At 36.2% G+C, this 21,996-nt stretch overlaps 1 protein-coding gene across 1 annotated transcript in view; it reads left to right on the top strand.

The window, feature by feature from the left end:
- LOC135210873 (UNC93-like protein) overlaps positions 1–21,996 on the top strand; it is a 61,114-nt gene that overhangs the window by 27,494 nt on the left and 11,624 nt on the right. Inside the window, exons 2-6 of the mRNA XM_064243785.1 lie at positions 10,930–11,014; positions 11,825–11,993; positions 12,434–12,677; positions 18,222–18,348; positions 21,594–21,834. Coding sequence (XP_064099855.1) covers positions 10,948–11,014; positions 11,825–11,993; positions 12,434–12,677; positions 18,222–18,348; positions 21,594–21,834 — 848 coding nt within the window. The 5' untranslated portion in view covers positions 10,930–10,947. The remainder of the gene's footprint in view (positions 1–10,929; positions 11,015–11,824; positions 11,994–12,433; positions 12,678–18,221; positions 18,349–21,593; positions 21,835–21,996) is intronic.

The following is a 21,996-nucleotide window of genomic DNA, read 5'->3' as shown; positions in this document are numbered from 1 at the left end:
GTTGCCTTCTCCATCACTGAGCTATTTCCCTCAGAGAAGGAGTGGCTCTAAAAGTAAATAAAAAAAAAATAAAGAGAAAGTTCACGGAAACATTCATGAATTTGCGCAGAAAATTTATTAAGAGCATCAATGGCTTTGCACGACTTCACAAAGTGGCCTCCTCAGAAGCACGTCTTCATCATTTAACTTCCCTAGACAAAAGCAAACTCTCTTGTCTCCTGTGAATAATAATAATAATAATAATAATAATAATAATAATAATAATAATAATAATAATAATAATAATAATAATAATTGTTATTATTATCATTGCGAGTCACCGGGATAAAGATGACTATTATCATTATCCTACCAAGGGATGGCTCCAGAGGTAAGAAAGAATGAAAGAAAGAAAGAAAGAAAAAAAGGGCAATATTCAATCCCACGTTCACATTTAGACATAACCGCCTGGGCTGGTGGGGATTGTGTATGTTGTGCGTGCGTGTGCGCCCAGCTTGCTTGTGCTTGGGGATGGGGGCCATTTGTGGGGAGGGGTCACTGATGCACGCACTCTTAAACTTTCTGGAAATTCATATTACTATATCTTTATAAAAATGAAAACAATACTGGAAACCGGAGATTACGGCTTAGATGATTATTACTGTTCCTTGGAAAATAATATAAAAACCTTCTCTGAGTTAACGGTTAACAAATTAGGATATTTTCACCGATGCCCACTGCTGGGCTTTCAAAATGGGCCTCGCTTGAACTGTTCAAGATGCCCTCTCTCCAGTTCCTGTGATGCGGCGATTGTATCAGTCTATGGTCTAAGGTCACACAGCAGCACTAGTCCCAGTCTTCTAAAACCCTCTCCTAGATGGGCCTGTGTACGAGTATTATGGATTTCTGGCTATACATTCCATTCTGGGATCCACGTTCAAGTTCATAACGCGGTTTTGTGCTCGAATAACTTATCTCATAAAACCACGGCACTGAATTCTGTGCTTGGTTTCCACGCTGGATGACATACTCAGGCGTAAGCTTCACTACTTGGAGTATTATTGCTTTATCGTAATCTCTAATAAATCTTTGTTTTATATTAGTCATATCTCGGTAGTGTCTCTTATCTTCTTTGTTTTTTATTACTTTCGTTCACGTTTGGATATTCTGCTCTGAGGAAGCTTGTTATGTCGGTCCGGGTTGCTCAAAATAAAATAATACAAATTAGATTAATAATAATGGACAGTAGTATAAAGTGAAAGTTAAATATAATAAAAGATCAATAAAAATTAGCTTTCTAGAAGTCTCAGGTTCGATAGTCTTTTACTGTAACTACATGTCATACTTCGGACAGCAGTATAAAGTGAAAGCTAAATATAATAAAAGATCAATAAAAAAAAATTCGCTTTCTAAATGTCTCAGGTTCGATAGTCTTTTACTGTACAAGTCATACTTTGGATTAATTGGCTGTTCATTAAAATTTTCTGATATTGGCGTTTACTGGTTTTACCACGTCGATACTGGAATGGTAATTTTAAAAATAAGTAATTTGAACCTCGGTCCTAATTGTGAGTAAAGTACTGATTTTCCCCTCATGAATGTTGCAAGATATTTGTAAACCTTGAAGTTATCACGTTCGATGGTCGAAAAATTTTTTTCTTCCCGCTTGCCGACTTTTTGTCATGAAAGAGAACCTGTTTTTTTTTTTTTTTTTTTTTTTTGCCAATGGAGAAACGAACTTCAGGGAGAGAGAGAGAGAGAGAGAGAGAGAGAGAGAGAGAGAGAGAGAGAGAGAGAGAGAATGAAACAGTACAAAATCACCGATGAAAAACTGAAAAAATATATCGATTTTATATCATTTGCTATGATTTTATAAGCGTACAGACTATATAAAGGTTATAAAGGAAATAGAATATTGATAACGATGACTAATGAGTTAAAGTATAGAAAAATTGGTAAAGAATGACACGGAATCCGAATATGGCAACAAGTTCGTTATTGCGAGGGGAAACTCTACAACATGTTCAGGCGTTGAGAACCCTCTTGATAATGGGAGGAAAACACAGAGATAAAGCGCAGTTCGAAGAATTTCATTAAATTCTGTCACTAGAAATCTTGAAGTGTTCTTAAGAGATTACGCACTGGCGAGAAGTTCGCTCCCAACAATCCCAAACAAACAATATAAAAATACCTATGACAAACGTTTAGAAAAAGTTGAAGAGGTAAAATAATGGAAAAAAAACCCTGAAGGAGGAAACATAAGCAACTTGTTGTGGTAACAAGCCCGCACCCAGAGTTTTTAATGGTGGGGAGGGGGGGGGGGTTCTTTTTTCCCAAAACTGGACCTTTTCTTCTATTAGTGTCATTGCATATTTTGGTATATAAAAGTTGAAATACTTGGAAATGTGACGGTATACTTGTAACTGACAAAGGGACAATGCAAATTTCAATAGCCTGCAGTGTCGTCAAATGTCGCTGACCAGATTATCGTACCACAGCTTTGAAATTATCGTTTCTCTACTAAAATCATTTACGAATATGGTGGCCTATATCTTATTCCTATTATCACTCTTGTATGTCCTACTGCTAAAGAATGATGTTAATGTTTAGTAACAAAATTTATAAAAAGAAAAGACTTGCCCCAAAAAACAAAAGATTTTTATTTATTACTTCGTAAGTACAGTTCAATAAAAAGGATAGTCACTGAAAATATCGCCTTCCAGAAATTTTGGGGGGAGGGGGTCGTTCGACCCCCCGACCCCACTCGGTACAGGCCTGGGTAAAAAAAAAACTAAAACAAATAGACCGTTAGCTCTAATCTCATGTGATTAGACTGCAAATCATTATAATTCTCGTGCTTGTTAGTTGAGTCAGATAATCTTGATGCACTTGAACAGAGGCCTTTCACCAGCTAACGGGTCGATGCCAACCAGCCTGGATAAGGCCAAGGAAATTTATGCGTAAATATAGCAGCAGCCAAATCCAAAACAAACATCGGAAGTGGACCGGTCATATAAAAGATGCTAAGGTCATCAAGTTAATAGAAAACGGGTCTTCCAGACTCCTCCACTGGAAGCGGGATTTATAAAAACGCCTTGAAAGAAAACGGGAATTGATGGTGTCGTATGCAATATTATTGCAGAATGCGGGGCAAAATATGGTGGAAAAATGTCAGAAAATTGTCAGTTTACGACAAAACTGTCGAAAGTATCGGTTCCTTTCCGTGGAAAAGTCAACAGATATTGTAGACTTTGTAGTAGTTGCCAATATTACACACACACGATGGTATTATGAATGATAAAAAATAAAGAGAAGGCGTGATCACCCTTTACCGAGAAAAATAAATCTTATGCACTGTCGACAGTAAAAAAAATATGTAAATTTCTAACGAAAAAGATTAGATTATTTATTATCTTGTTGTCAACATTGTCCATGAGCAAAATGTCATGGACAGAGAAAGGAGTCACACAAGAACACCACCAACTGCTACCACAACAACAACAACAACAACAACAACGACAATAATAATAATAATAATAATAATAATAATAATAATAATAATAATAATAATAATAATAATAATAATATGTTCTATAGAAGGAGATTACTGCTTCAGCTGCATTTATTTTATAGAAGTTCTTCTAAATAGTAATAAGAAGACTAGAAAAGAACGTCTATAAAATAAATGCAGCTGAAGCAGCAGTCTCCTTCAATAGAACATGCTTGAAAGAGGGTCTTCTACCTAAATATACTATAATAATAATAATAATAATAATAATAATAATAAAATAATAATAATAATAATACAAACTAAGGAAATGCCCAGCGATTAAACACGGCAATGGCTACAGAGAAGGAGGATCTAAGAAAAGAATGAAAGAAAGGAAGAAAGAAAGAGAAGAAGAAGAAGAAGAAGAAGAAGAAGAAGAAGAAGAAGAAAAGAAAAGGGAATGATAATGTCAGCACAAGATCAGGCCCTATAAACAAGATATACATATTAAGAGCAAAAGAGCGAGTCAATATTTCGTCCTAAGTGTAGGAAAATCACTGCAAAAGGATACTAGAAAGCCCTTCACTGGAGTGTGTGTACAAAAAGTATCAGACAGAATGCATCAGCAAGCGGTACAACAACGATCTTAGGAAGCAGCAGAAAACAAGCAGGCAAAATCACTGGGGGACTAAAGTGTAAGGACAGCATGGGTTGATACAAGCACACCGACCAGACCTGAATCGGATCAACAAAATCAAGAGCGGTATCACACACAGCTGTCGCAGCAGTACCTTGGGACTCCAGAATGGTGGAGAGAGAGAGAGAGAGAGAGAGAGAGAGAGAGAGAGAGAGCAGACAAACACCAAGACCTGAGGACTGAATTGAGAAGTCTCATATGGGGTATGCAAGTCGAGGAAGTGTCCCTAATCATCGGAGCATTTGGCACGATACCAAAACCTCGGAAGAAAAACATTGGTCAATTGGAAGCCGAAGTAGGCCCAGGACTCATGCAGAAAGCAAGCTAAACACAGCGCTACGGTAAGAAAGCTGATGGACTCCTAAGGGAGCAGGATGCAACCAGTTTGGATAAGCTCTGAAGTATGTGATAGACAAAGTAGTAACGGCATCCTCCTGGGCTGGACGCTACTTCCTTTTCCGATTAAGACATTGGGTTTGGCGTCCCGTCTACCTCCACGAATAAGACCAAGAAATAAAGTGGATGAATTGTATCAGTATTATACAAATCAACATGTAAGGGCCATTGATGGGCGAAGGATGTCGTATTGAAGGAAGGAGGTACAAATAGTAGGGCCGAAATCCGAATAGGGACCCAGAGGGAATGTATTTATTATAATAAAAATATATGTGATAAACTTCCCAAGACTGCCAAGATCAAGCTTCAGAAGAAGGTACGAAATGTTTTCTGTATTCTCGTCGTAAGAAAGTATTATTATATAATAAAGAATTTCGCGTTCAGACTTATAAGAAAATGAACCATTCGGCATCTCAAATTTCTGAGAAGAAATTATCACAGCAGCTGAATAATGCGCAATGCAGCTGCTTCTACCGTCAGGATTTAAAAGAAACGGTTTAGTATCTTTATCCTCCGAGATTTCCTGAAAATGATAAAAAGATAAGACGTTTTCAGATTGCCGAGGTAATATAATAACGCCCATTTTCATACTTCTTCGCTGATTAGATAAGAGATAATGTTTTCGAAATTTCTTCGTCTCTTGTTTATTTTGATTTTTTCTTCTTTTTAACTTATCGCTTTAACACGAAGGTGTCCAGTCGACAAGATGATATCAAAATCTTTCCGAGAATTCTTAGCGAACAGGTTCGTTTATCTGTGAACGAGAATCTTAGAGAATTATTGTACCTTTATGAAAATCGAGAGCTAACAAGAAACTTAATCAAGTTATAGCAAAAATGAGAAAATTACCTTTATTGTTGGGTTTTAAAGTATAAATGATTCTTTTTGATATCTTTATCTTCAAAATAAAACGTGCTAGTAACTAAATACAAAAGAGAGACAGAGAAAAAAAGGAACGTTCAAATTTTTAACTTTGTCGTGACAAATCCCCGAGAAAATTGAAACCACTTCTTTACAGTAACACAAACGCCGCATTGTATATACCTTTTTGGGTTGCAAAGTTTGTGCGTGTAAACTAGCGATATGTATGCGTATTAATGTATATATATATAATATATATAACTATATAATATATACCTATATATAATATATATATATATCTATATATAATATATATATATATATATAATATATATATATATATGTGAAAATATATATAGATATCATATATTTATATATAAATATTATATTATATATATATATATATATATATATGTATATATATATATATATATATATATATATATATATATATATATATAGATATATATATATGCAAAAAGTTTTGGATGAAGCTGCGTGGTTACTGGCCTCCATACACCACACACACACACACATGCACGCGCACACATATATACGTATGTGTGTGTATTTATACGTACGTATGTATGAATATACATGTATATTGGTTTACAAATTCGCTACTCTGACGCGAGAGACGAGTGAAGAGATTCTTCGGTCAATCGCGGGACTGAACGAGAGAGAAATTTAGAAAGAGCGAAAGCAAGTCAAAATAAACTGATAACTTACCAAAGATCAACAGCGGAACCAAACAAAAGTTTCAAGAAACAATCAGAATAGTTGACTGTAAATTCGGTAATGGAATTATAAAGAATGGAAAAATAATCGTTTTTAAGCCATTGTATATCATAATACGAGAGCAGCAGAAGGAAAGGAATGGTACAATGATATTGCATGTCAGTAAGAACAGAATGGGTAAACGATTACGGGAAAGATGATACTGATAAAACTTTGGCTACTGTGGAATCTTTGTGTAGGGTACGGTAGCACACACACAAACACACACACACACACACTCACACACATACACACACTGTAATGAAAGTGTATTGAAAGCTCGTATCCCACTGAACTCTGAGGACGAGTTGAAGAAAACGTTTCATTTGTACTGCTTCAGTGAAATCACGTCTCGAAGACATTGGAAACCTCGATGAATCTGCAAATATTTTCTTGAACATACTGGCTAGATACCGTAATGAAAGAGACTGAAAAAGCATAAAAAAAACGTAACATAACATCCACATGAAAAATACAAGACATGTTTCTTATTCAAGGATCACTTAGTCTTGCAGGTAAATCAAATCTAAAGATCTAGAGATGAAAAGCACACTTGTCATCGAATCTGCGACTTCACTGCTTCAGCAGCTGACTGCAGACCCTGATTCTCAGACAACGTATACATAGCAGACTGAGAAATGTTACAAACTATCGAGAGAGAAAGAAAAAGCAATAACTTGATGGGAATGAAAGTGAAAATTAGACCTTTGGGACCGATTAGACAAAGTACCAGAAGATGGCTTTGAAAACAATTTCACAGAATATGCAAAGGACAAATATTCCTGGCTCAGTGAACTAATCAATGATGAATACAGTTTCAAGAAGGTTACTACACCGAAATCAAAGAGAAAATACTGCAGAGTCTCCAGGAGGAACATTGGGATAAGAAAGAAGTTGGCTGCACTTAATGCAGGCCGTCACATTTACGTCGGGTACCATGTGCTACATGTCAGAAATGTGCTCGAATACTATTAAGTCCCAGGTGAGGTCAAGGTGAATAGCAAGGTGAGTTTTGTGCTACATAGTACACGTGCACAATGTAATTGACCGTAAGCCAAGCAACAAGACATTTGCAAAGTATTAAGATGAAGATGCTTAGCATGTAACGCAGGTTATCTTAAACAATAACCTTACCATGTAAGCAAGAATGGCATATTCATCACATGCTTTGATTTGCATGACAATGAACATTAGGAAACTTAGGTAACGAAGAGACCTCTTCCAGTGTTCTTATATTAAGAATTAAGTACAAATACGAACAAAGACTCCTAAACAACTGGAGCCAGGATGCAGAACGAAGGACGCTTAAGCACACGAGACCTGATTTACCTAGGATACCCGGAAGTTGAAGAAAGTAGACCTGGAGATATTTCAGAAGAAATTAAAGGCACACTAGAGACAAAGTTATCCCAGGAAACTTTAAACTAAAATTTAATTGAAAAAAGAAGAAGAAGAAAAAAAAGCAAGAAGTGGTCCGTCCGCCTGATGGTCTTAGTAAAGGACGATTGGACGACCTTCAGAATTCAGTTATGATTATAAATGGCAGACACGGATTTTGACAGGAGAACGGCAATGAACGAAAAGGGCATGGCAAAAACAACAAATAAAGTGAGAGAGGAAATATTATAAACACAACTTTGGCAAGCAACAAAAAATGCAGAAATGTTACTTGCAGAATAGAAGACATCAAACAACAACAATAAAAGATAATTTTTAAGGACAATTGAAATAAAACAGACGCACAATAAATACAGTATCGAGACAACGCACTTTTAACCTGTGGAGAAAGCAATGTAGGTCAGTTAAGCTGCAGAAAGCAAAATGTTAACAAAAGCAACAATAACAGCGACATAAACACACCGACGTGGCGAACGAGCCTCCAAAGTGCAAGTCATGTTTTTCTTGCTGGGGGAACCCAACTTTCGTCGCATGCCCGAAGGTCAACTGTTCTGTTAAAGGTGCGAGGTTATGAATGCCCAGTAATGCAGATGCCTTTCACCTCTCTTATTAAAAACAAACACACGCTCGCGCACACACACAAAGAATCCATCTTCTATGGCAAATGACTTTTAAGAGAGAGAGAGAGAGAGAGGTTAGTCAATGACCAATGGAATTCATTCTCTCCCTTTAGTTTACTGTAAATGGAAACTATTACGATGGCTTTCTTGAAAACTACTGAGGCTAGAGGGCTGCAAATTGGTAAGCTGATCCTCCACCCTCCGATCATCAAACTAAGCAAATTGCAGCCCTCTAGCCTCAGTAGTTATTATTCTATTTAAGGTTAAAGTTACCCATAATCGTGCGTCTGGTAATGATATGAGCCAGGCCACCACCGTGCCGCGGTTAAAGCTTCATGGGCTGCGGCTCATACAGCATCATTCTAAGACATCCGAAAGATAGATCTACTTCCGGTGGCTTTGATTGTACGCTGTATAGAAAAATCGATTGCGCCAAAGAAACTTAGTCGCAATTTTACTTGATGTATCTTGGAAATGTTCCAGTTTTCCCCTCAACATTCCTCTCCCCTTCTCCTCCTCCTCCTGGAATCTTTCGTGAGAAGCTGTGTAGTTTTACTTTCACCTCGAGGACACAGTTTTCGTGATCCCTGAAGGAACTACTATAGAATCTACCTTAATTGAACCAACTATAGTATCTGCAAGCAAAATTACGGTTATGCAAATTTTTGAAAAAATAAGACTATCAGAGAAAATTTTCCCATTTAGGGGAATTCAGTTCTTAGCGCGTGCGCACACAAACACACACACAACTATCCGCCTATTACCCCCAATGCACCTTACTGCTCTCAACATGGACCTTTTGCACATGTGTACATATGAATGTAACTATCTGTATTTCCTTTCAAATCCACACAACCATGCATACGTCCATTACAATTTATCAACGTATTCCTACTCTCAAATATCCGACACATTCGCACTTCCAACTCAGTTGGTAGAGTCTCATGACGCAGCCGAAAGATCAAGGCTGCCGCACAGACGAACTCACGAACGAAATATAGAGATGGACGTCTGCCAGTAGTATGCTCTTGATGTTACTTCACACACACACACACACACACATATGCATATATATATATATATATGCATATATGACTATATATATGATATATATATATATATATATATATATAAAGAGAGAGATAGAGAGGGATTTACTATATAGTCCTTTTACTAATGTTGGTGGTACTAGCAGGGTTAGCTTTCTGGTTGCTCAACAAGCCTTCGGGAATAACGTTGCTAAACACCTCCCCCCCCCCCCCACCCCCCCACCTTTCTCTTGACGTCAACAGATACTGGTAGTACCAATTTTCAACGAGTTCGATTCCGGCCGCAAATTCCCAAAATTGATACATGTATTGAACCACTTCCGGTTTTTTTTGTTTTTTGCCATGCCATTAGGTTAGGTTAGGTTAGCTTCGTTTTAAGCGCAAATTCAGCAGTAATTTGGGTGGGAAGTACGATATTATAATTTTAAAGAAGATTCTATGGTTAGTTATTATGATAATGAGTCCTGCCTTTTTTTTTTAGGGAAGGTTCCTGTACTTGGTTACAGTTTGGGAATTATACACCTGAGCACTGTACCAATCAGCCAAGGTTCCCAATATTATAAAACTAAACAATTCTTTGCGACTTTTTCTTTTTTTTAAGTAAAGTCGACTCTTAAGTTTTTATTTTTTATTTTTTGATGTTCTTTTAATGTTGATGTCATTTGTAATACTTTTAATATGTTTTGCTTTTACAGTTTGGTGATGCACTGATTTTATGTGCGAAACGTTACTCCTTGCTGTTTACCTATAATATATAAATATATAGATATATATAGAATATATATTATATATATATATAATACTATATAATATATCCTATAATCTATCTGCCTATATATTATATATATATATATATATATACATATATATATATATATATATATGTATATATAGATATGTATATATATATATATATATATATATTTATTCTATATATATACTATATATATATATATATAACTATATAGATATATGTATATATATAACATATATATATACCCAGATATATGATATATATATTATATATATATATATATATATATAGTATAGAGAATATGTTATATATATATATATATATATATATATATATATATATATATGTATATATATATCATATATATAGTATATATATATATATATATAGTATATATATACCATATATTTATGTATATATATATATATATATAATATTATACATATATATATATATATATGTATATATACAGTACGTTCAGTCAATATATATACGTATGTATATATATTATATTAGCATATTATATATAAATATGCTATCTATGCATATCACTAGTTGTATGAGACTGTTGTATCTCTTTTTTTTATATACTATATATATTACATGAATATCGAGATAGTCTATATCTATTCTATAATTATATATACTCTTGTATATATATAATACCTAATAATACCATATATAATGACTTACTACCTATATATATATAGTATGTATATCATATTCCTAATAATGTTATAATTCTAATATATATATATGATATATATATCTATATATATATATATATATATATATATATATATATATATAATATAGTATATATATACATACAGCCTTCGAAATATAATATCGATATTGTACGAAAATCACAATACCGCATTTTAATCCATCTTTGCGTCCTCTTGCAGAAAGTGCAGTGAATCAAGATGTCTGGATCCGAGAAGGAAAAGGGACAGAGCAATCCTGCTTTTGTCGCCGATGAAGGAAACCAAGGTAGGATTCTTTCCTGTGTCCACAATTCACAGTTTATTTATGAATATATATTTTCGGTGCAGCGATTTCAGGCTCTGTATAGCGAAAGGGGAAAAGAAAGATTGGCTGCCTGATAATTCTGTCAAAATGGGGAACCCAGTCTTTCAAAACATTTTTTTTAGACATTTTTATTTTAAAACTAAAATAAAAAAATTTACTATGCTTATGTATGATATTTGTGCTTATACATATGTGTGTATATAAGGATGTATAGATTTATAAATATTGATATATATATATGTGTGTGTGTGTATATATATATATATTATAGTACATATATATACATATATAGTTATATAGTACTATATATTATATATATATATATATATATATATATATATATATATACTTTATTCGAACTACAAATGTCATTTAACATCCAATTCGCTCTACCTCGGAATTGATATATTTTCTTGTATGTAAACCAAAGGGGAATTTCATTAGTTGATAATAATTTCGTCCTCTTGTGGGTTCGAACATCCGCCCAGCGGACAGAGACGAAATCAAGACGTCAATGACATTATCGATAACATCACTGATGTCTTGATTTCGTCTCTGTCCGCTGGACAGTGGTTCGAACCCACGAGAGGACGAAATTACTATCAACTAAAAAATCCCCCTTTGGTTTACATACATGAAAATATATAAATTCCGAGTTAGAGCGAATTTGATATTAAAGGACATTTGTAGCTCGAATAATTGATATGAATCACGGTGATGTGATAATTGTTCATATACATATAACTACATATCCTTCTGGCCTCATCACAGAGAAAGCGGGCCCACCTGCATCAGGAAACTTGCCGGCCAAGACACTGACGAAGGAGGAGAAGATGGAAAAATACCGGATGCTGAAGAACGTGTTCGTCATCTCGTTCGCTTTCATGTTCCTCTTCACCAGTTTCAACTCCATGGCCAACCTGCAGTCTTCTATCAATAAGTGAGTTAGTTATGGAGAGAGAGAGAGAGAGAGAGAGAGAGAGAGAGAGAGAGAGAGAGAGACGAGCGTCGTAACTTCCTAGTTATTGACTCCGGAAAGGAATTGGGAGGGAAATTTAAAAGAAACTAATAATAACACATTAGTTTAAGAGGAAAGTTTCATATAAATAAATGATAATAAAATAATATATATAGAGTATATATAGTATATGTATATGCAGATACTTAAGTATACTGTATATATAAACGTATACTTTTTACACGTACGAGATCTCAATTTTGTTGAGGAGGCCTGCCTCCTTAATGGAAGTGAGAGATAGAGAGAGAGAGAGAGAGACCCTAAAGAGTTCTCTGTAACCTATCACGTCCTATACAACCTCCATACGATCCATTGTAACCTTACATACTTTTGATTTTATATTCTACTATATTTCCCCACAGGGTCCAGGGTACCACAGCCCTATCGACGCTCTACGCGGCGCTGGTGGTCTCCTGCGCTTTCGTCCCCACCTGGATGATCAAGAAATTCAAGGCCAAATGGACGCTGGCCGTGTCCATGTTGGGCTACTCGACGTACATAGCGGCCCAGTTCTATCCGAGGGCCTGGACGCTAGTTCCTACCTCCATTATCCTTGGCCTTGGCGCCGCTCCCATGTGGTCCGCCAAGTGCACCTACTTGACGCAGGTAAGGTCGGTTTCATTTTGACGCCAGGGCTAACTGACCGGAAGGGAATGCAGTGTTCCTTTATCTAGCTGATTGTTTTTAATTTTCGCTTACTCGGGAGTAAGCCTGCAAAAAACTACTTTGTTGTTGTTCTTACTGTGGTTATTCTTGTTGGATGGGGTTGGGGTGTGGGGTGGGGGTGGGGGCGGGCTGGTAGGAACACGGCCACCTAAAAAGGTCTGGAAAAAGGTCTTTCACGTTGAGTTAAAGTTGGAACAATTTTAGGAAAGGATATTTATGATTTATCTATTAGAATGAAAAATGTAAAAAAAATGAATAGTGTGCGTCTTAAACTGTACATAAAAAATTATTTCTAAATAAATTATAGTGTATTTGTTTTAATTTCATTGGTGAAACAATGCTCTATTTGACCTTAGATTTTAGCACGGGCCCCGAGCCTTTTTTTTATAACCATTCAAAATAAGCACATATTTACAAAGAATAGGCCTGAAAGGCCATCGATTTACAGAGCAGGCTTATAAAGGATAGAGGTGAACTAACAAAGAAAGAAATTAATACTTTTATGAAATAACAATGTACTATGAGATTCAGGGCCTCTGTAACACGGTTTTTTCGCAATAACTTTTTATCTATGCATTTCATAAATATAACGCTTATTCAGAATACATATTATATCAACACATAAATTTTGAGTGTATTCTGCACTACGTAAGTTGAATAAGTTTGGTACTTATAATGTAAAAGTGACCTTTTTTGAAGACGGGCCAACTTACTCAGAGAAAAGGTTTCGAACGCACTCGTTACGTAACTTATGACATCATTTCTACACTGTTTCTCGATGGATGATTGGCTATACGTAACGAAGGCTAAACCTCTGGCAACAATGACATACAAATTTAAATACGTACAAGCAAAGCAGTACACCTTTATGAACTCTGGAACCTCCCTACTGATAATTGTCATAATGAACAAACCAACAAAATATGTTAATAAATACAAAAACACTTCGATTATTAGTCTAATTCCCAAAATAAGTTTCCAAAGAAATTACAGTCTACTTTATAGGTCACAATCAGATTGACAAGATGTAGGGAATAGTTGGTAATTACCAAAAACATAGTGACAAGCTTGATTTGATAACTGTTATATTCCTATGTCAAGCAATTTTATTGTTGGCTATCTACCTATTTACTGAAAAAAAAAAAAAAAAATAGCCGGTACCGTATATTGGCTTTAAACCTTCACCAATAATTATCGTCAGAATGGTGACTTCATGAGGCTCCACCCACTTTCGCCTCGTTATAATTCAGGATAACACTGAAGGCTACCATGGGCATTGTTGGATTAGAAAATTTAACTTCTGGCTATAAAAAACTAATTTCTCGAGTAGTTGTAAGAAGTGCTAAATGATCCTCAAGGATCCCGGACCCCAGCAGTTGGTCTAAACGTTTAATTCATGTATATTACTGCTATACTGTTGCGGCACTACTGCTACAGTAGTATTACTACGCTAGCACTGATACTCCATCCACATCTATGTATCGTTCCGCCATTCATAAAGTCTTTGGGTTTCAGAGCCGATGGCATTTCTGTCTGGTGGATGGGCGGGGCAACATTTAGTCAAGAGGTGTTTGTTTACCTTGCTTACGTAATGAATGTTTTTCGACTCTTGGCTCGTAATCATTGGCCGTGGCGTCGGCTAGTTCATTTTTACTCTATAAAAATCAAAACCATCGAGTTTAGATTATTGATAATGCTGACAAAATTTGTGTGTGGTTGTAAAATATACATATGTCAACTTTCAGCTACATCCGATCCTTTGACAAGGAGCAAAGTCCAAAAAACCGTGTTACAGAGACCCTGAATCTCATAGTAGGTTAAAAAAAAAACAATACTGAGACGGTTGTATCTGTAGCTTAATTCATTGTACAGCTATGGTAGATTCACATCAACCACGCATCCGATGTCTAGGCCAGTCCCCTACGACGCTCCTGATTGGCTGTTGATTAGCCAATCACAATGTTGGAAACTCTCAGTCTCTCTCGAGAGAGTTCGCATAGACAGGATCTATGTTCCACCTCTCCTAAGGGATACGACTTTCAAAAGTATCCCCCAGGAGAGGTGGAGCATACATCCTGCCTATGTGAACTCTCGAGAGAGACTGAGAGTTTCCAGTCCTGTGATTGGCTTATCAACAGCCAATCAGGAGCGTCGTAAGGGACTGGCCTAGACATCAAATGCACGGTTAATGTGAATCTACTATAGCTTCTCTTATGAGCATCAGCAACTGTTCTACTAAGAAGAAGAGGAGAGTCAGTAGTTTTACAGATACGGCGGAGATGCCACAAGGAATTTCGTATTCATTTGGCTACTGAATTATAATTTTTCTGCACAAATACATAAACACTAGTTTACTGGATACTTTAAACAAATTTCTGGTAGCTCAGCTGGATATGCTTTCGTTGCCAGGGTTGACTGAACGTGGTTTGTTTTTTAAGCTTCGTCAGGCTACAATGATCTTCATCAAACATCATACAATACGTCCGAGTTTTGAATATTTTCTCTTGGGCAGAAGGTGCGAAATGATAAGACTCATCATTCTCTTTAGGATGTGGCATTTACCATTAATTGCAGATACCCTTTTACCATCGTAGTCAGCGCCTCAGTGGCATGATCGGTATGGTCTCGGCCTGCCACCTCGGTGGCCGCGAGTTCGATTCTCGGGCATTCCACTGAGGGGTTAGATATATGTATTTCTGGTGATAGAAGTTCACTCTCGACGTGGTTCGGAAGTCACGTCAAGCCGTTGGTCCCGTTGCTGAATAACCGCTGGTTCCAGGCAACGTCAAAACACCGCACAAACAAACAAAAACCATCTCGCAGTCACATCTTTTCTGTCCAAGATGGCATGAGATTAGCCTGACAGTTTCTTCCAGCAGCAATTCTGAGAATATACCGCTTACACGTCCCTTAGAACGGTGTAATGGTCAGAAGTGCCCAATAAACTCACAGACTTTGACCTCGACTATGGCTGAACCATCTGCATTGATAGCGGATATCCTAATTGGTTAACTCTGGCCCAAGAGAATAACAGTGCTAGCTATGCAATCGTCAGAGATAACTAGATATCTAGTTGTCAAGAGATCGTGCCAAGCATATTATTTTCTGGAGGCAACTAAATATATCTTCAGCGCCACTGGAGTTGATAATACAATTCCAATTCATTATCATAAACATCGGAAAAGATTTCATGGCCGTCACTGACAATTAATCCGATGATAATTTGGGTAGCCTGCGCTACAACAGTAAACAGCTACATTCTGTGCATGTGAAATCAAGGTCTTTATAGACCGTGTGTGAAATGGTGGGACATTAGACTCATCGAACCTCAGAATGAGGCAATTTGGTCTTATAGTTTACTACAGAAAATCTAGGCACTACTTAAAAGCAGGAGACAGTAGGCTGAAGAAGTCAGAACAACTGCCTCGAATATATGAAAGAAACACAGCACCCTTCTTGATATCAAAATGAGATTGCAAGGGTTGGGTTTCATTTAAGAAAAGGGGAATAGTAAAAATTTATCAAAGCAACAAAATGCATACTATCTGATAAGCTTTTATATCAGGAAATCCCTTTTAGAACTTCAACATCAGATAGGGAAGGGCAGTAATGATTGACAGTGACAGTATTTTTTTATATACATGCTGCAAGAGAGCAGAAAAAAATCAAAAGATTAAGTAAACTATTCATCAAACAAAAGAGAAATACCGACAGCGAAATGGTACAAAATAAGGGAAAATGAGTTATCGTACTCTCCAGCAAGCAAAATCCTCTCCAAAATCATGGAGACCAAGGAAAAGAAGCTACGGCGTACCTTCCTTCAACTTTACATGGAGAAAATAGACCTGGACGGTAACTTGGGAGCCCAATCACCTTAACAGTGAAGGACTGAGGAGAGAGAGGGCAAGAACCAAACGAAGACATAATTTTGCCTCAAGAAAGAAGGAAGAATATACAAAAGCCCACTCGATGCTTTTATACACTGTGGAGAGGAAATGGAAAACAGAAGGCGGAAGGAGGTTATTTAAGACCAAGACGACGACCAGCGGCGTAACGAGCGTTAGCGGAGCCCGGGGCGGACTCTGAAATAGCCAGCCCATTCCCGCACTAAAAAGTACTCAAGTGGTGGAAATTAAACGTACATTTTATACCGGGAGAGACGAGACGATCTCGCGCGATACAGGAGGAGAAAGAAATGAGGGTTGTCGTCAAAAATAGCTTACTGTCCAACAGCAGAGTGGATAAATCGCTGTTCAGTGTTCCGCTCAGACGGCATATGCTAGGAAATCTAGATTTATGCCAGGCCAGACATGCTCAAAAGATGCCAGAGCACAAGGCGACCAACCCCAGCCGCAAAGCGCCGGCCGGGGCGGACCATCAACCCTCCCTCGCTCCCGCCTCCCTCTCTCTCCCGGGAAGTTGAGGCGTTTGTTCCCTAAATGACTTAAGACTTAATCTCTTAATCTCTGCCTTTGCAAAGTGCCACCTGCAGAATCTGTCATCATTAATATATTTCTGCAGTTTTGCTATTACTGATATTCTACCTTTTCATTATTATTATGAATATTATCAATCTAGAAAATTTCTACATTCAGTGCTCGTATTTAGCCCTCTGGACCTAAATACCGTAACCGCCTAAGGTCTCTAGCTGCAATTTAATTATAAACAATCTGTTCACTAATTATTATTACTTTTAATGCGTCTTTAAAACTACCCTCAACATTATTACTGTTATTACCAGTATTATGATTACTATCATTTATAATACTTAAGCAACTGTAAGGATAGTGCCGATTATTCATTTTTTTACCATGTTATCACATGAATCTAGATTGTGTATGTTATTGTCTGTACATTGTATAGTCCATGTATATGGCCTTGAGCCGCAGTAAAGTTTATTATGATAGTTACGCCACTGAAGACAAACCATTTTATACCCGGCAGCGGGAAGACTGTAACTGTTCTCTACACAGGAGAAGTGGTGGTCTGTCGGAAGTTACGTGGTCGTCTAGAACACACATGTTCAGCGACTCAAGCAATGTTCTTATGGGGACCTCACATAAAAAATTCGAAAGAAACAAGGTCATTCCGAATTAAATAGGGCACTGTATATTAGATGAATATTTGTATTTTTGGAATTACGTGTCTGTACTTTCATTTACGCTAAATGATTTACGCTGAGTTGAACTTCAAGTTACTGAAGATTTCATAAACTGATAATTTCGTACTGATAAATGGTTGACCCTTGAAGCAATACCACGAAATAAAGAAATTAATATTGAAAGCTAAAAAACCACGAAATAAAGAGATTAATATTTAAAACTAAAAAAAACACGAAATAAAGAAATGAATATTCAAAATTAACATTGTTTATTACATTTAAAAAAAAAAAATGATTGTCGCAGTTGTTAGGTTACTTTCATGTCAAGGTCAGAAAAAAAAAATACATTCATATAAACTGATTTTTATTTATATTCTTTTCAGGTCGGAACCAAATATGCAGAATTAGTGGGCGAAAACGCCGAGGTTGTCATTGTTCGATTTTTCGGAATCTTCTTCTTGTTCTTCCAGTCGACCCAGGTTTGGGGGAACCTCATCTCATCCATCCTAGGTAAGAGGGGGGGCGCACACTTTTATAAGGGGACTGGCATTCATTTGTGGTTAGGTATATATATATATATATATATATATAATATATATATCTATATATATGTATATACGTGATATTATTACCAAACTGCTTGAGGTATAAATATGATAGTCAGCTGTTAGCAAATCTCAGTGGGAACACACACAATATATAAATATATATATAGTATATATATATAGATATATATATATATATTATAAATATATATATATATATATATATATATATATATATATATATATATATATATATATACATACATGAGCGAATACCACAGGAAAATAATAGTTTAGAGATCCAATCGCTTTCGTCTTTACTCATTAACTCCTTGACGATGTCTGAGTAAAGATGAAAGCGCTTGGATTTCTAACTATTATTTTCCTGTGGTATTCGCTCATTTATGAAGTCACGTGCATCTACAGTGATTTTCTAAGCATATATATACATATATATACATATACATATATATATATATATCTATCTATCTATCTATATTATCTATCTATATATATATTATATCATATATATATATATATATATATATATATATATATATATCTATATATATGACTGGTAAAGTGTTCCTGTAACAACAGAATTCCATCTAATAAAAGGAGCCCATAAAAACACCAAAATGTAGAGAGAAAAGTACTATATTTCAGAGACTGCTGTCTCTCTCTTCAGGTATATGAATGAGAAAAGTTTACAGAAAAGGTGGTATTTATACCAAGAGATTCGTCCACAAGTAAGCCAATTTAGGTCACCCCCGCTGATAATCTTCCTTTAATCTTCTTAAGCGTTGGTTGAATGAACACTGCGTCGACGATGTCCGATGTCCAATTCCCTTTTGAGATGTTCATTATCTGCTTCTCTTTTTTTTTTTTATTAAGGCCGATTCCATCATTTGACTCTTGTACCGGCAGTTGCTGCTATAAATTACACGTGACATATTCCAGTTTATTCTATGGTTATGTTCATTTATATGATTGAAAATAGCCGAGTTCTGTTGTCCATACCTAACTGACCGTTTGTGTTGTATTAATCTCTGGGGAAGTGATTTACCTGTAAATCCGATGTAAGATTGGTCACAGTCCTGGCATGGGATCTCATATACCCCAGAGTCTTTGGGCGATGTCTTTTGTTGGACGTTAATCAGGGATTTGGCTAAGGTATTTGGGTAGGTAAATGCAAAAGGGTTGGATTTCCCAAGGGTGTGAGTTACTCTCTTAATCGTCTCCAGGTGGGGAATTTTTATTTTATTGTTGGGTGTGTCTCTGGTCTTGTCTTTAGGGGGTCGGTAGAAAAATTACGTTTTGCTTTTTGAATTGCTTTCTCAATTATATGGTCAGGATACTTTAAAGATGAAAGTTGCTTGCGAATTAGTTCAAATTCTTTTTCCAGGAAATCTGGGGAACAAATTCGTAAGGCTCTTAAGAATAGGTTGCTAGCTAGACCTATCTTGATAGTATTGTCATGATAGCTAAAGTAGTGAATATATGAAAGTGAGAACGTTGGTTTTCTGTATATGGTAAATTTGTATTCTGTCGTGTCTCTGATTATTAAAACATCAAGAAAAGGAATTTTGTTGTCTGTTTCCCATTCAACTTTAAATTTGATGCTGGGCACTAATGCGTTTAATTTTGAGAGGAATTCATTAAAATTACCCCACTTATTATCCCAAAATGTCAGACTCTGGGGTATATGAGATCCCATGCCAGGACTGTGACCAATCTTACATCGGATTTACAGGTAAATCACTTCCCCAGAGATTAATACAACACAAACGGTCAGTTAGGTATGGACAACAGAACTCGGCTATTTTCAATCATATAAATGAACATAACCATAGAATAAATGGAAATATGTCACGTGTAATTTATAGCAGCAACTGCCGGTACAAGAGTCAAATGATGAATCGGCCTTAATAAAAGAAGAAGCAGGTAATGAACATCTCAAAAGGGAATTGGGACATCGGACATCGTCGACGCAGTGTTCATTCAACCAACGCTTAAGAAGATTAAAGGAAGATTATCAGCGGGGGTGACCTAAATTGGCTTACTTGTGGACGAATCTCTTGGTATAAATACCACCTTTTCTGTAAACTTTTCTCATTCATATACTGAAAGAGAGAGACAGCAGTCTCTGAAATATAGTACTTTTTCTCTTCTACATTTTTGGTTTTTTTTTGTTTATGGGCTCCTTTTATTAGATCTATATATATATATATATATATATATATATATATATATATATATATTATATATATATATACTATAAGTATATACTCACAGCAATATACTATATATATATATATATATATATATATATATATATATATATATATATATCGATATATATATTATGTATATACATTACATACATACATATATATATATATATATATATATATATATATATATATATATATATATATATATATATATATTAAACAAACATACTTATTTCAAACCAACGTTCCTTTCTCAGTCCAGTCAGGGCAAAGAATCGTTTTATCATACAAAAGGCGAGCTGAGAGTTACATTTCAACCAAAGTCTTTTTTTCACTCTAGCGAGTCCACTATAATCGATACTACTGGCTCTATTCAATCCTAATTAAGGTTTGCAGATATTCAAGCGAAGATGCAATACATTGCTAGCCTAAATAATTCTCTTTGCACTTTCCCTGATTTATTTGCGTTTCTGTTCATCTATTAATTGCCTAATTTATCTTTGTTTCCTAATAACTGACTTCTTTCTGTATGTCCTATAGTAGATTCACAATACCAGTGCATCTGGTGTCTAGGCCACTCCCTTACGAAGCTCCTGATTGGCTGCTGATAAGCCAGTCACAGGGCTGGAAACTCTCTCGAGAGTTCACATGGGTATGATCTATGTTCCACCTCTCCTGAGGGATACTTTTGAAAGACGTATCCCTCATGAGAGGTGGAGCATACATCCTGCCTATGTGAATTCTCGAGAGAAACTGCAGTTTCCAGCCCTGCGAGTGGCTTATCAACAGACAAGCAGGAGCGTCGTAAAGGACTGGCCTACACATCAAATGCACGGTTGATGTGAGTCTAATATAGTATCTTCTGATTTCTTTCAAACGAACAACGTATCTTTTGGAAGCTTGAATCTCAAGTCAGTTACACCGGCAGGCCTGTTCCATACGAATGGCGTTCACTTCCTGAGTAATAACAATAAAGAGGATTATTTATTATTCTGTTTGGCAGTGCTGTCTCACGGCGTTGAGGAGCGGGACGAGATTAACGAAGAGGCCTTGTTGTCCTGCGGAGTCAACTACTGTCCTCATAAGGAAGCGGCCAGTAATACTACCAATCTGGACGCACCTCCCCTCTCCAAGATCTACACGATGGCCTCCATCTACCTCGTCTGCGCACTGCTCTCCTCCGTGATCATTGCATTTTTCGTGGATCCTCTTACGAAGTGAGTAAAGACAACGCTGTTCTAGCAATTCCAAAAATATGACTGTAATCTTTAATCATCGCTCAATCGCGGGCAGAACCTGACATTGAACATCCGGGGCTTAGCACTGCGATGCGATATCCTGTATTCTAGCTCATTTTAAGGTGACCTGAAGGACATTGG

The sequence above is a fragment of the Macrobrachium nipponense genome, chromosome 4, assembly GCF_015104395.2.
Source record: "Macrobrachium nipponense isolate FS-2020 chromosome 4, ASM1510439v2, whole genome shotgun sequence".
NCBI lineage: Eukaryota > Metazoa > Arthropoda > Malacostraca > Decapoda > Palaemonidae > Macrobrachium > Macrobrachium nipponense.
Note: the sequence above shows the minus strand (reverse complement) of the source record. Positions and strands in the feature narration are given on the sequence as shown.